Below are 15,829 nucleotides of genomic sequence, written 5' to 3' on the forward strand. Positions count from 1 at the left end.
ATGAAAAATAAATAAATTAAATAAATAAAAAATAAAAAAAAATTCTATTTATCTGTCACATCTCATATATCTGGTTAATATAGTGGTAGGCATTTCAGGGAAGAAAGAAATAACAAAAACCACTGTCCCTAATTGCTCTTAAGGAGGAGCCTTTTACTCCTTCCCTTATTAATTGACAGTTCAAATACTGTTATACAAAGGCTTTCATAAATGGTGAATAATCCAACTTTCAAGCAAAACAATGATAAGAAATTGAAGTTAGAGTATACCATAGAACATGCAAGAGTACGTATTTGGGAAATATTTAGTGACATCAACAAAATACATATCTATTTAAAGAGACACGTAAGTCTGTGTGGGTTGTTCAAATGTGTGTGTGAGTGTGTGTTGTGAACCTGCATATCTATATAGGTGTCTCAGTGGATAGTGAGTCAGGTCTGGGTTCAAATGTGGCCTTAGACACTTAGTTTAAGGGCTAGACAATGGGGGTTAAGTGAGTAGCCCGGGACAGCTGTGTGATCCTGGTCAAGTCTCTTAACCCTCATCATCTAGCCTGTAAAACTCTTCAGCCTTGGAACATGATACTTAGTATTAATTTTAAGGCAGAAGATCTGGTTTTTCTTTTTTAAGAATAAACAAATCCTTCAGCTGTGAGAGGGAAATAAGATCTCCGCTCAAACCAGGAACCTCTAGAGATTCCCGACCTAACCCAAAGGGGAAGTCGGTTCTCTCAAGGCTTCAAGAAGGCAGGCTAAAATCCAGGGACTGATGGAAGAGCCAGCTTCTCCTGCACGTTTGCAGCTTCCAAAGTCTTTCTCTCTTCCCTCCCTGGAGTGTCCTCTGTCCAGGTGTCTCCCATCAAAGACTGTGTGGACCACCTCGGTTGGTCCCTTCTGCAGGTCCACCGCTTGGAGCTTCATCTTCTCCGTCAATCAGGAGCCACCTTTCTCTCCGTAGTCAGCATGTAGTACAGGCTGCCCTTCTCCTTCCTTGGTTATTTGGTAGATGGGTTATTCAGCTGACATAGATAATAATATGAGCCTAAAGAAAGCACTGTCAAGGGAAGCAGGTTATGTAGGGATCCTAAATAGTCGCTGGCAAAGGGGTGTCTAGACTTCACATCTTTAGGAAGGGATCAGAAGAATGAGATCAATATTTCAATGGAGCTGGATTAGTTTCCCAAGAACTAGGAACTGGAGGGTTTGCATATGGGAGAAATATTTCTCTATTTATAACTTCCTTTCCAGGACCTAGTCCAGTCAGGGTCAGGATTATGAAAGCAGGTTACTCAGGGACGTATTTGACCTGGCAAGAATGGGAAAGTCTTGAGAAATCTTTGCTACACCCAGTGGGATCCCCAGGCAGAATGCTTCAATTACACCTTGTTAAATATCCTGGAAACAGTCGGACAAAGCACAGAAGCCTCTGTGGAGCAGCGTAGTCCATTTCTGGTATGTGTTTATCATGCCACCAGGAATGATGATGCAGCATTTGCCCCATATTTGTTTGTTTAGAAAAGAACTTCAGCCACCTTTTAGCTTGCATTTTGGAGTGTGGGAGGATAGAAGAGACCTGGCGACCCATAATCAGTATGTCATGTGCTTGATAGAGTAGCTGAGAAGGTCCTACTGCCTACCAACAACTTCAATATATAGAAAAAAAATTGATGAATAAACAGTGACCCAGTGGTCAAATTCACTGTTTGGAAGTTCAGGGGAGGCCTGTAATACAATGTCAGAGTCCCTGGAATGCATGAGATAAGATAAGTGATGGAAAGCTACCCCAATGCACAATGGATCATTGAGAAACTAGGAAATCTACAAGACTCTAAGACCCCGCACCAGATGGTAGCCTCGGGTCCCCCAATTCAGTGTATTGTCAGTAAAATAGCATTTATTAAATACCTACTATGTGTCATGTATGGAGCTAAGTGCTGGAGTAAAAAAAAAAGGCAAAAAATATTCTACGACATGCAAAAAACTATGTAGAAAAAAGCTATAGAAAGAAGAAAAAAAGAAAAAGGAGGAAATTGGTTGGACCACCAAATGAAGGTGGCATGGTAAATAGAGTGCCAGACTTGGAATTAGGAAGACCAGAGCTCAATTCTTGCTTCAGACATTGGCTCTAAGCAAATAACTTAAGCAAGTCTCTTCATCTTTCTGTATCCCCATTTTCTTGCCAATCAGTCACATCCAACTTACCTGTAAAAATCAAGATGTCGGACTTAGCCTCTAATATCCAGCTCTAAATCTATGATCTGATGAACATAACCATAAGAAAATAAATCAATGATGAGGCCTTGTAAAGGCCGGATTGCTACCAGACACTTATCAATCAATCAACATAGATTTATTATTATTTTTAAACCTTTACCTTCTGTCTTGGGACCAATACCTTGTATGGGTTCCAAGGGCTGAGAGTGGTAAAGGCTGGGCAAAAGTAAGTGACTTGCCCAGAGTCACAGCTAGGAAATGTCTGAGGCCAAATTTGAACCCAGGACCTCTTATCTCTAGGCCTGGCTCTCAATCCACTGTGTCACCTAGTGTCCCTCAGCAAGTATTTATTAAACTCCTGCTATTTTCCAGGCACTGTGCTAAGACCTGGGTATCCAAAGAAAGTCAAAATTGTCCCTGCCCTTAAGGAGCTCACAGTCTAATGGAGGAGATAGCATGCAAACCATGTACAAATAAGTTATATATGGGACAAAATGAAAATAATCAACAGAGGGAAAGTACTACCATAAAGGGAGATTGTGAAAGGCTTCTTGGGGAAGGTGGGATTTTAACTGGGACTTGAAAGAAATAAGAGAGGCCAGGAAATGGAGAAGAGGAGGGAAAAAATTCTATACTTGGGGGACAGCCAATAAAAATGGTCCAGGGTGGGGGTGGGGGCAATTAGGAAAAGTGGATAGAACACTGGGCCTGGAGTTGGAGGATCTGGGTTCAAATTTGATCTCTGATACTTCCTAGCAGTGTGACCCTGGGCAAGTCACCCTAGACCTTACTGCTGTTCTGCCTTGGAACCAATACTTAGCATTGATAGAAAGAAAGAAAGAAAGAAAGAAAGAAAGAAAGAAAGAAAGAAAGAAAGAAAGAAAGAAAGAAAGAAAGAAAGAAAGAAAGAAAGAAAGAAAGAAAGAAAGAGGCAGGGTGGGAAGAAGGGAGGGAGAGAGGGAGGAAGAAAGGAAGGAAGGATGAAAAGAAGAAAGAACCAAAGAACCATAGGAAGGAAGGAAGGAAGGAAGGAAGAAAAGAAGAAAGAACCAAAGAACCAAAGGAAGGAAGGAAGACAGGAAGAAAGGAAGGAAGAAAAGAAGAAAGAACCAAAGAACCACAGGAAGAAAGGAAGGAAGAAAAGAAGAAAGAACCAAAGGAAGGAAGAAGAAAGAAAGAAAGAAAGAAAGAAAGAAAGAAAGAAAGAAAGAAAGAAAGAAAGAAAGAAAGAAAGGAAGGAAGGAAGGAAGGAAGGAAGGAAGGAAGAAAAGAAGAAAGAACCAAAGAACCACAGGAAGAAAGGAAGGAAGAAAAGAAGAAAGAACCAAAGGAAGGAAGAAAGAAAGAAAGAAAGGAAGGAAGGAAGGAAGGAAGGAAGGAAAGAAGGAAGGAAGGAAGGAAGGAACAAAGGAAGGAAGGAAGGAAGGAACAAAGGAAGGAAGGAAGGAAGGAAGGAACAAAGGAAGGAAGGAAGGAAGGAAGGAAGGAAGGAAGGAAGGAAGGAAGGAAGAAAATGGTCCAGAGGGAATCCAGAGAGAGAGAGAGAGAGAGAGAGAGAGAGAGAGAGAGAGAGAGAGAGAGAGAGAGAGAGAGAGAGAGAGAGAGAGAGAGAGAGAGATCTGGAACTATATTTCATCAGTAATTGGAACTCTCTATGTGGAACCCCCCCACCTCCATATTCATACTGATAACTCATCTTAAACTTAATACTTAGCTTATAGGCTTGGAGAGTTGATGAGGATCCTGACAGCTTAAATTATTTATCCATGGTCACACAGCTGGTATATAGCAGAGGAAAAAAGGTAGGACAAGAACCCAGGTCCATCTGAATCCAAGGTCAGCCCTTTAGTCACAATAACATTTTGTCCCTCATTTTATCTATTTATATATTATATTAATATTATACATGGTATATAGCCTAATTTTCCAGGAGTGTACTTTTTTGATGAAAGGGGAAACTGTAGCAAATACAGGAATATCTGTTCTCTTCCATTCCTGGTAATGGTAATCTGAGATTAAAAAGACTGGAAATTTTGTCCTCATTTAGGTGAGATGGCATAAAAATGTGGGAGGCTAGAGAGACTCACCATCCTGGCCTAAGAAATCAGAGCATTTACTGGGTGGTTCTTCTCTCTTCAGTGAAGCCAGAAGTTGGAGGGAGTAGAAAGAAACACCTTCCTTACTCCACCCCACCATCTTTGCCCCTCCAGAGGAGTGAGCAGCAGTTCAGAGCAAATATGGGGGCAGCTCCCACAGAAGAGTTCTCATGTTTTATTCCATGACATTAAAAACATTATAAACTTTATGCTTGGACATTTCTCTGTGTAACAAGAAACTGAAGGCCAATGGCGATTGGTGGGTAGAGAATCCACCAACATTCCTCTCCTCAACTATTAGGGAAGTAGCCATGACCTGGGAAGATGTAACCACACTGTTATGGACAAGCTAGCTCTTCTAGCTGAGAGAAAGGAAGAGAAAAAGGCACTTTCTGAGGAGCATGGGGATGGGAATTTGCCAGAGGAAATCCAACATGGCAGATGTGAGAGCAGATCCACCATAGACAGGACTACCATGGACTCCTCAAATATTTTAACCCTGTTGTTCCTCCATGTTGCTCCCCATTTCTTATTTCTTTTCATTTTTTCTGAATCTTCCTTCGTGACCAACAGCATCAGACATCCCTGGTTATAAGACAGGGACAGTGTATTGACACAGGGGTGTACTGAAAACAATCTAAACAAATAGAGCTGATGGTTAAATTTTCAGTGTGAGCTTTTGTAACTCAGATCAGCCAAGGCTACAAAATCAGGGTTTGATTTATTGTTTTGTGGATTGTCTAGACTTAAGAAGATGACAGAGAAAATGTTAATAATGCAGATGAATCATAAGAGTATGTTGTACCTACAGTCATTTTTTTTCCTTCCAGAGAGTCAGTTGTTAAAACATTTACCAGAACATCCTTGGGTATACACCAGTATAACAGAGCAGTTATTGGATCTGTGGGAACTGTTCCAATTGCTGAGTTCAAGGCTGGTTGATCCCACACATTTTCATTCTTGCTCTTAGCCTCTCTTTTCTCAGAGAGTATGCCTATTCTCTGAATCTCCATTTTTTCAAAGTTTATTTTTTTTCTGTTTCCATTTTTGTTTGAAAATTGTTTTTCTAAGAAAAATGTGGTTAATCATTGCATCACTGACCCAAGTGTGTCTTTGTAAAAATACCGGTGAGAAAAATAATAGAGGGAAAAACAAGAGAGAAACAAATCGATTTAATTACTTTATCAATTTAATTACAACATTCACCAGGGGAATTTTCCTGGCTAGGAACACAAGAAGAAAAAGAATTTTTGATTCATTTTGGGTAACTTCTCAGAGCAGAGAGAGGAAAAAAAATGTAGACCCACATCTTTCATAATAATGAATCAGCAGTTTTGGTGAGAGGAAGGCTGTGACAAGTTGGAGCTGGTATGAAAGTTCGTGGAAATGAACTATTGCTAGAGGGGGAAATGATACAATGATCAGGTAACTGGTGCAGTGAAGAGAGCCCGGAAACTGGAAGACCTGAATTCAAATCTAAATCTTAGACACTAGTGTGGCACTGGTCATCTCTTAGCTTTCCTCTGTTGCCTTTCTCACAGGATTAGTTGCAAAATTCTCTCTTTTTTTTTTTCAAACTCTCAAGTCCATCCCCAACCCTTCCTCAAGGAAGATTCTGTCTGTCTGAGCTCTCTGAATCTTCTCTTGCCTGTCTTAGGACCTTTCTGCCTCAGTTCCTTCTCTGGCCCATTCTCTGCTCCTTCCCTCTGGTCTCTCTCCCAGATAAGCCCGCACGAAGGGTCTGTCCCCATTAGGGCTCTCCAGAATATTTTCAAGTCCCCACAGGGGAGCTGCTGGTCATTGTAAAAAGCTCCAGAGCTCTTGGAATCCGGGATTATATCAGCTGGCACTAATTTCAGAAAAGAAAAGGCGGGTAGCATTGGAAAACAAACAAACACGTCTAATGATGGCTAATGTGGATAGCATATGCATAGCATCCCACTTGATCCTGCCCCGTCCCGCAATAACAACCTTGTGAGGTGCCCTGTGCGACCCCGCCATGTTATTCCCCTCTCTGGGGCTTTGGACTTTGGGGCTGCTCTTCTGCCATCTTTGATGGCCCATGTCACTGCGAGTCCTGGTACAAGGGTCTTATCACTTCAAGGGGTCAAGGACTCAGCTTTTTATTCCTCTGGGGCTGACCGAGAGGCAACGAACACAGGCTTATTTCTCCACGTTCTGGGTCTTGGGGTGGGGGGTGCGGGGGAGGAGGACAAGGCGTGGCTTAGGGAACCTGGCCGGGGAGCCGAGCTGTAGGGCGGAGCTGGGGGTGAAAGGGTAGGTCTGGGGGGAAGGGCTAGGAATACGTGTGTGAGTTAGTATGTTGGGGGGAGGAACTGGGGATGGATGTGACTGTTTGGGGGCAGGATCTGGGAGTATGTGTGTATGAGCATGTTTGGGCGGAGTAATTGGGGGGGGGGGGGAGGGAATGACCGGCGTATGAGTGCAAGGAGGAGCTGGGTGTATTTCTAGAGGGAGGAGCTGGGGAGAGGGTGTATGAGTGAATGTGTATTTATCTGGGGGAGGAGCTGAGGCATGTGTGTATCTGGGAGGGTGTGTGTCCCGGGCTGAAGCTGGTGTCCGTGTGACTGGGGAGGAGCCGATGTGTGTGTCTGTGTGTGTGAGCTTGTTTGGAGGGAGGAGCTGGGATGTGTGTGACAGTTTGGGGGGAGGACCTGGTGTGTCTGTGTGAATAACTGCCTAGTCGGGGTGTGTGTGTGTGTGTGTGTGTGTGTGTGTGCGCGCGCGCGTGTGCGCGTATGTGCGTGTGTGTGTGTGAGCGCGTGAGTGTGTCTGGAGGGAGGAGCGCAGTGTGCCTCTGGAGAAGGCTCTGGGGCTCGCGTCCTGCCCCGCCCTCAAGGGCGGGGCAGAGCGCTGCCTGCCCAATCCCCGGCCAGGCCCGCCCCTGGTCTACTATAAAAGCCTCTCAAGCGGGGCGCGCTCCGAGATTCTGATCCGTGCCTACCCGACGATCTTCCATCATGCCTATCGTCCTGGGTTACTGGGATATCCGCGGGGTGAGCCGCTTCCCTGGCCAGACTTGGGTGCCTTCTTCCGGGACTGGGACCCCATCCGACCCTGGGCCCCCAGCAGGGGCGAGGAAGCTGGTGGATCCTACCTGCCCCGACTTTCCCTAGGTCCCCCGCCCAGTCTCTTCCCCAAGACCTATTCTTCGGGATGTCCTTTAGTCCCAGACCCAGCTCCATCTCCCTCCCCGTCCTCTTCATAGCAGCCCCCCCCCCCCCAAAAGGGCTGGGAGGGGGAAGACGAGGGAGTACCTGGTGCTGTCCCCTTACTCCCACTATCCATCACGGTAGGGACCCTAGAGCCCAATGAGAACTGTGAGGAGGGAGTTCTAGGGAGCTCCACTGCCTCGGTTTACCCCTTTGCCCTGGCTTGCCTCTGCAGCTTGCCCATGCCATCCGTCTGCTCCTGGAATACACCGGCGCTGAATATGAAGAGAAGGTGTACCGTTTTGGGGATGGTAATTGAGAGCTGGGGACTGGGGTTAGCCGTGTCTGCCCAGGTGCGCAGTCATGACTGGGCCCCGCTGGCCCTCTGCCAGGCTCGGTACCATAGTCGGACCCGCCCCTTCCAGCTCTAAATCTAAGATCTTTGCCCTCTAGTCTAGGTCAGCTGAGACCTGCCTCCCTCCAGAGGCAACGGGGAGAAGCCTTGGGGGAGGGGGAGTAAGTATCCTTGATCTGGGGCTAATCATTCCCAAGGCTCAGCTGGCCCAGCCCTTTTCTGGGGCACAGTGTACAGCTAACTTTCTAGTTGTCTGACCTTGAGCAAATCACTAGACATCTATTTGCCTCAATTTTCTCAACTGTCCAATGGGGATAATAATACCTACTTCTCCAGCTGTTGGGAAGATTAAACAATATAACTTTTGCAAAGCACTTAGCATAGTGCCTGCTCTGTGCTATATAAATGCCAGCTATTATTATTCATTCTTTCCCTTTATGCCTAAGATACCTCCCAAGAAGAGTATATGAGGCTCAGGGCTTCTTTGTCTTTCCTTGGACTCTGCCAGGCCCAGGGAGCTTTCCATTGCCACTCTTTTTTGGGTCTTAGTGAGAAAAGGATAAGACTTTGGAGGGGAGATCTAGAATTATTGCCTTCTTTTTCCTCTGCAGCTCCCGACTTCGACCGAAGCCAGTGGTTGGATGTGAAGTTCAACCTGGGCTTGGCTTTCCCAAATGTAGGTGGAGATGATGCTTCCATCCTTCCCGGTTCCTTTCCCCCTTCCCTTACTTAAATGAGACTTACATGCTACCCTCAGTTCATCTTCCCTATGCCCCCCAGCAGTTTCTCCCCTGCTTCCTTCTACTTCCTGTCTCTGTCTTTTGACAGAGTTTTACAGCTACCTTTTCCCCTAGGGTCTACAAGGTGCATCTCAGCCTTGTTCAGGGGGGAGTCCGAGCTAGGGTCCAGCGATTCTTGGCTGCTGTTTAATGGACCTCTCCTTATTGTTTCTCCAGCTGCCTTACCTGATTGATGGCGACAAGAAGATCACCCAGAGCAATGCCATCTTGCGCTACATTGCCCGACAATACAACTTATGTGAGTGAGGGTGAGCTTGTGGGTAGAGTGAGGAGAGCCTGGATTTTAGGAGCTGCCATCCTGGAGCTGGGCTGATGACCCCATTTATGCTTAAAAGTGGCACCAAACTCCTTCTTTCCCAGACTCTAGCAGACATAGTACAAGTAGCAAGGATTCCCATTTTACAGATACCAGTGAGGTTAAATAATTAAATAAATTAAATAAATAATTGACCAGGGTCCAGATAGCTAGGAAGTGTTTGAGCCAGGATCCAGACCCCCTACGCATCTCCTTACTCTGCATGTTGAGACCTTTCTAGGATAATGAGTATATCTATTCATCCTGCCCACCTGTAAGGTGGTGAGACGGAAGAAGAACGCATCCGAGTCGACATGCTCGAGAACCACGTCATGGACATCCGCATGCAGCTGGCTCGTGTCTGCTACAACCCAAACTTTGTGAGTTTCCCTTGAAAGAATTGAACTGTACCCTGGATGGAGGGAGAGCAGGAAAGGAGGAAAATTCCAGGATTTGGGCATCTACCCCTAGAATGTGTGTGTGTGTGTGTGTGGTGACCCAGGGTCTTCCTGTGCAGTCTTTCTAACTCATATCTGTCAGTACAACAGAGGAACTGGACCAGGAACAAGGTCCTGGTCCAAAGGGCTTTGCAGAACACAAAAATGGCATAAAGATCAGTTATGATGGTAATAACCAACATTTTTGTAGTATTAAAGGGTTTCCAACAAAACAAAAACACTCCAACTCCCCCCCCCCCAAAAAAAAAACAAAACAAAAATAAGGATTTCTAGATTTTGCTACATACATTATCTCATTTAACTCTCACAACAAAATAATTATGGAAGGGAGGTACTTCTAGGCTCAGTTTATCCTCATTTTACAGGTAAAACTGGGGTTTAGGTTAAGTAACTTGCCCATGATTACACCGCCAGTAAGGGCTGGAGGGAGAATTTGAGCATAGGACTTCAGGTCCTGTATTCCCTCCAGAGGCAATCTCATTCCTTTTGGCATTTTCCTCTTACACACCTGGCACAGTAGACAGAGTTGGATAGAGTTATTTTCTTCCAAATTCTCTCTAGGCAGCCATACACAAGGCAGTAAAAACAAACAAACAAACAAACAAATATTTATTAACTACTTACTATATACCAAACATTGTTCTAAATGCTTTAGAGACAAAGAAGAGTATAAATAGCCTCCTCTTCTCTCATGGAGGTCACATTTTATTTTATTTTTAACAATCTTCCATCTTAGAATCAATACCATATACTGGTTTCAAGGCAGAAAAGTGGTAAGGTGATGGGGATTAGGTGACTTGCCCAAGGTCACACAGCCAAGAAGTATCTGAGGCCACATTTGAATTCAGGACCTCCTATCTCTAGACCTGGCTCTCTATCCACAGAACCATCCAGCTGCTCCCCCCCCCCCCCCCCCCCAGCTCACAGTTTAATGGAAGAGGCCACATGTAAATAACTGATCGGGGATGAAATAGCTGCAGAGCTGACAGAAATCCATCTATGAGGAGGTGTTGTAGCTGGGGAGGTCAGAAAAAGCCTCCTCTATGCTTCTACCCTCAGACTTTGGGATCCCCACTCAAATAAATGCTTTGGTGGTGCCAGGTGTTACCTGGCATCCTTCTATCTAATTCTTTCCTTTTGACTAGTGTGTATCCTTCCACTGATATCCTCTAGGTCATGAATTAACACTCTACCAATGAAGCTTCCTCTTCTTGCCTTTCCAGTCTTTTTACACTATTTCCTATCAAATACTCTACAATCTAGCCACAAACTCTGCTGCTACTCTCCAGAACATTTCTTCATCTCCACCTCTGTGCCTGTTTTTTTTTTTTGTATCCTCTTGTCTCACCTTGGACTCTTGGAATCCTTCAAGAAGTAACTCCGATATCAGCTGCTGGAGATGTTCCCAAGATTCTCTAGCTTTCCCTTCTAAAGTTTTCTTTCATCTGTTCTGTATGTGTCTTGGTTGGACCTAGTTATTTATGAGTTGTTTTTCCTATTAGAATGTAAACTCTTTGAAGGTAAGGGCTGTTTTTTATCATTCTATGTATCTCCAACACTTAGCAGAGTGCTTGGCACATAGTCATTCAATTGTTTCAGTCTTATCTGGCTCTCTATGACCCCATTTGGGGTTTTCTTGGGCAAAGACACTGGAGTGGTTGACCATTTCCTTCTCCAGCTCATTTTACAGATGAGGAAATTGAGGCAAACAGGGTTAAGTGACTTGCTCATGGTCACACAGTAAGGCTGAGGCTGGATTTGAATTCAGGTGTTTCAAGTTTTCCTGACTCTAGCTAGGCATGCGCTCTATTCACTGACACCTAGCTGTGTGGCCCAACATAGGAAGCAATTAAAATTCTTTTTCATTTGGATGCTTGCCAGTGATACCAATGAGGTCTTATTGGCCTTCTCAGTATAAGCTTTCTAGCTCGCTTTGTGTATTACCTATATTTAGGATATTGGTAGTGTTACACATGAGTCCCTGAGTATTATTTTTGTTCCCCTTTCCTGCTAATTGCTTCCTATGAATTACTAAGCAGCACTCATTATAGTAGCACCTTTGTTCCAAGGATTCTTGTGAGGATCCAATGAGATAATATTTGTAAAGGATTTAACAGTGGTTGGCACATAATACTCACTTAGGAAATCCATCCTTCTCCCTCTCCTTTCCTCCCTTTCCTCCTTCCTCCCTCCTTCTCTCCTTCCCTCCTTTCCTTCCTTCCTTCCTTCCTTCCTTCCTTCCTTCCTTCCTTCCTTCCTTCCTTCCTTCCTTCCTTCCTTCCTTCCTTCCTTCCTTCCTTCCTTCCTTCCTTCCTTCCTTCCTTCCTTCCCTCCTTCCCTCCTTCCCTCCTTCCCTCCTTCCTTCCCTCCTTCCCTCCTTCCTTCCTTCCCTCCTTCCTTCCCTCCTTCCCTCCTTCCTCCCTCCTTTTGTCCCTTTCCTCCTTCCCTCCTTCCTTCCGTCCCTTCTTCCCTCCCTTCTTCCTTCCTTCCTTCCTTGTGCTGGTATGACAAAGCACAATGTGGCAAGTTCAGAGGTGTCAAACTCAAGGCCAGCAATCCAAAACAGATTAAAATGTAGATGAGAAATGTTTAACACAATAAATAATGACAGAACAACATTTGAGTTTGATACTATTTGATACTATTAGTGTAATAGAAAGACTGTTAAATGTGGGTTCAAATCCCACCTCTGATACATATTCCCTGAACGACTTTACTTGTCCAAGCCTGTTTCCCCCTCTGAGAAATGAGGGGTAAATAGGATGAACTCTGAGCTCCCGTCTAGATTGGAATTTGTGATCTGGGATTAGGGAGTCTGATTCTCTCCCACTTGTCATCAGGGCCCTCATTTCTTCCTTGGAGGGAGAGGAATGCCCCCATTTAGAGAAAGTTACCAAGAACCAGGTATATGGCTTGGCCTGGGCCCAAGCAGAAATTTAGAGGATGGTCTGTACCTGTTCTCAGAGAAGCTCTCTCCCTGCCTATTTTTGTTTTGTTGTTGTTTTTTAAACCCTTACCTTCCATCTTAGTACCAATTCTAATTCAGAAGGGCAGCAGGAGCTTGGCAATTGGTGTTAAGTACCAGGGTCACCCATCTGGGAAGTGTCCGAGGTCAGATTTGAACCCAGGTTCTCTCAACTCCAAGCCTGGAGCTCTATCCACTGTGCCTCTTTCCCTGTCTATAAATGACAAATGTTTCTTCTTTCTTTTCCAGGAAGTAATGAAAATTGAGTACCTTCAGCAGCTTCCAGGGCAATTGAAGCTCTTCTCCCTGTTCCTGGGGAAATGCTCCTGGTTTGCAGGAAACAAGGTAAATCAGAAGAAGGAAGGTATTTCTTTTTCACTGGGAGCTAAGCAAAGAGCAGAAGAATCTCACTGACTTGATGCTTCCTTTCTCTCTCCTCCAGATCACGTTCGTGGACTTTCTTGTGTATGATGTCCTTGACCAGAACCGAAAGTTTGAACCCTCTTGCTTGGAGAAGTTCTCAAACCTCAAGGAGTTCTTACATCGGTTTGAGGTGACGCCTCAGTCCTTCCACCATCTGAAGCTGTGTTCCCACCTGCTCTCATGTGTCCTGGGGCCAGGAGGGCCGGAGTGGACAGGCTGGGCTGTCTCAGAGTAACAGGGGTTGTCTGGGCTCATTGCTCCAGGCTCCCAGACCCTGGGCTCAATTCCTGGCCTTGGGTTCCCCAGCCCTGTGCCTGTCTGCCTGGGGTCTGGGTCAGGAATTCAGTTTTTCATGTAGACAAGAGGGGGGCCCAGTTTAGGGGTATCCTGAGCCCTAGGTATTAGGGCTGGTTTATGGCTGCAAGGGAGGGAGTTAGGTGGAGGATCCAGAATTCTGGTTTCTGCTTCTGTTGAGTTGCCCAAATTATATTTCACAGGGTTGGGGGTGAAGGTTTGCTAGGTTTCTGAATAGCTGACTCTGCCTTTCTCCTCCACCATCCAAATTCAGCCGGTTAGGTTGGTGTTTCCAGTGAGAGAGCTTAGATTTTTTATTTTTTTTTAGCATTAGAAGGAAATTGAAGCCAATTTATACATGTCAAGTGACTTGTCCACCCACTGCCATTCAGGGAGGGAGGTGGTGGAGAACCCAGGTTCTCCAACTCCCAGTGGACAGATAATTTTTCACTGGCTTTAAGTCATCTTCAGCAGACCTTCAGATCACACGTGCATTCAAAACCTATTTTATTACAAAGATAATAAAGCCATCAGGGCAGGGATCCCTAATTAAGGGATAGAGATTGGACTTGTGATTTCCCGGATGAGGAAACTCCTTCTTCAAATCCGTGCTTTGTAACCTACAAACATGTATATATCAGAGGTGGGACTTGAACCCAGGGCTTCCTGACTTCCTGCTTGGGTCCTGTCTCGGGGTAGAGGTGAGAGAGATAGATAGGGGACACTGAACTCTGGCCACTTATTCTCCCTCCTTTCCTTGCTCCCTCTAGAGTCTGAGTAGCATTGCTACTTACTTAGCATCTGAACGCTGCCAACCGTACCCAATCTTCGCAAAAATGGCTTGTTGGGGCAATAAGTAGTATCCCACTGCACGGACCAGAAGCCCAGGAGGAAGAATCACCATCAACTGCTGAACCAGCTGCAGTGGAGGGCTGCTGGAACATTCTTGGCCCTCACCTAGGAACCTGGGTTCTCCAATAAAGTGTTTTAGTCATTATTCTGTGTTTCCTTTTGATTTTGTATTTCTATTTCTTGACCATCTGCTTCCCCCTTGCTTCTCCCCAGAGGCCTCATTATTATTGTTGCCAGATCCCTCTTCACTCCCCTAGGCTAAGGGATGCCTTGGAAAGACTGTTGGTCTTAGAGACCTGAGTTCAAATCTAGCCTTAGACACTTACTAGTTATGTAACCTTGGGCCAGTCATTTAATCTCTGCCTGCCTCAGTTTCTTCAACTATAAAATGGGGATAATAACTGCACCTACCTCCTAGGGTTGTTGTGAGGATCCAATTTGATAATATTTATAAAGCACTTAGAACAATGCCTAGCACATAATAGGGGCGATATAAATGCATATTCTCTTCTTTCCCTTCCCCCTTGAAAAGGAGCAGATGGGGGAGTAGGGCTCCCAAATTAAAATTCAATACTGAGCTCCCTCCTGGGTGCCTGTTTGGGCTTTCCCTGTTCCTTGGGTTGACTTGGTAAAGGATGAAGGCAATTGGTGTATCATCCCTCTTTCCTCTTCTCTTCCCTACTCAGTGCTGTGTGCCCCATTTTAGGAAGACCATTAACTAACAGAAGATCCATAGAGGGGAACCAAGATGATGAACGACCCATTTCTAGTTTATTTGATATGAGAAATGATCAAAGGAACTGGGGCTATTGATCTTGGAGAAGAGAAGATTAGGGATGTGGGGGAGACGTCTCTCTTCTTCAGGGGCTACATGCTAGAGGAGTTGTGTTTGTTCCAGTGAAAGCTTCTGCTCTGAGCCTTACTGATCCAAGTTCATCTTCTGGATTCAATTCCTTCCCAAGTTCTTCTAGGGGAACTTTGCTTTCCTCCTTCTTAAAAATCAAAATAATTCTGGTCTTCGACACTTCCTAGTAGAGTCACTTAACAGGTACTGCCCTTCTGCCTTAGAACCAATACACAGTATTCATTCTTAGAAGAACCACTTTTTTAATGGTTTAAAAAATCAAAATAATTCAATATCACAAATGAGACCCATTTCCAGGGCTTTCTGTTCCTCTCTGGGGACAGGGAATGGATCCATGACCCTTTGAGCTCATAAGATCCCTTCTTTGCCCCTCTTTCTGGGCTCCTAACCTTGTATCAGCACACTGCAATGGGCAGGAAGAGTCCTATGGGAGATGGGTGGCTGTTCCTCTCACCTTCAATGTCTCTTCAACTTAGAATTTCTGCTTTGTAAATTGAACCCTGGCACCTGTGAGGATGGGAGGAGCTGGGCCAGGGCTCTCCCATAATCACCCATCCTCATCCTCACCTCTCTGTTACCTCTTCCTCAAATCCCAACAACTCATACCAGTAAATGACTCTACCATACCCACATCTGGATCCTGGATCCTCTTAGGAGTTCCTGTCCTTTTGGGGTGAGCCTAACTCCTTGCTCTCCTGGTATTCTTAGTTAGAGAGTAAGTGTGGGAGGGAAAGGGCAATGGAGAGGCACATAGTAGGTGTGAGTGGGCTCAACCCATTACCAGCTGAGGATGGTCCAGAGATGAGGAGAAGGGTAGATAATCTGTACTCTCCATTGATACCTACCAAATGACAAGAGAAGTAGAAGGAAGAGGCCTCTTAGAGGACTTATGGGGAACAAAGACAAAAGGTGCCCACAATAAAGGGGATGAGTTACAACTGCATTGGTGGAGAGAGTTGCCACATCAGTGGATGAAGTATCAAGAATAGGGATGGCAAGGATATCTAGCCTTGTGGGGAAAACATTGGCAGAACCAGAAC

The 15,829-nt window shown here is 45.1% G+C and overlaps 1 protein-coding gene and 1 long non-coding RNA gene across 2 annotated transcripts; both read left to right on the forward strand.

Moving 5' to 3' along the window:
* Positions 1 to 1,328: 1,328 nt before the first annotated feature.
* LOC130457017 (uncharacterized) lies at positions 1,329 to 4,518 on the forward strand. The gene is made up of 2 exons (XR_008915953.1): positions 1,329 to 1,451; positions 4,261 to 4,518. It is a non-coding gene; the product is annotated as an uncharacterized LOC130457017 (long non-coding RNA).
* A 2,012-nt stretch (positions 4,519 to 6,530) lies between these two features.
* LOC100030124 (glutathione S-transferase Mu 1) lies at positions 6,531 to 14,069 on the forward strand. Its single transcript, XM_001372514.3, has 8 exons — positions 6,531 to 7,326; positions 7,718 to 7,793; positions 8,449 to 8,513; positions 8,794 to 8,875; positions 9,212 to 9,312; positions 12,605 to 12,700; positions 12,798 to 12,908; positions 13,843 to 14,069. Exons 1-8 carry the CDS (start codon positions 7,291 to 7,293, stop codon positions 13,930 to 13,932), a joined length of 657 nt encoding a protein of 218 aa, XP_001372551.1. The 5' UTR covers positions 6,531 to 7,290; the 3' UTR covers positions 13,933 to 14,069.
* Positions 14,070 to 15,829: the final 1,760 nt, after the last annotated feature.

Source organism: Monodelphis domestica, chromosome 2 (genome assembly GCF_027887165.1).
Source record: "Monodelphis domestica isolate mMonDom1 chromosome 2, mMonDom1.pri, whole genome shotgun sequence".
Lineage (NCBI taxonomy): Eukaryota > Metazoa > Chordata > Mammalia > Didelphimorphia > Didelphidae > Monodelphis > Monodelphis domestica.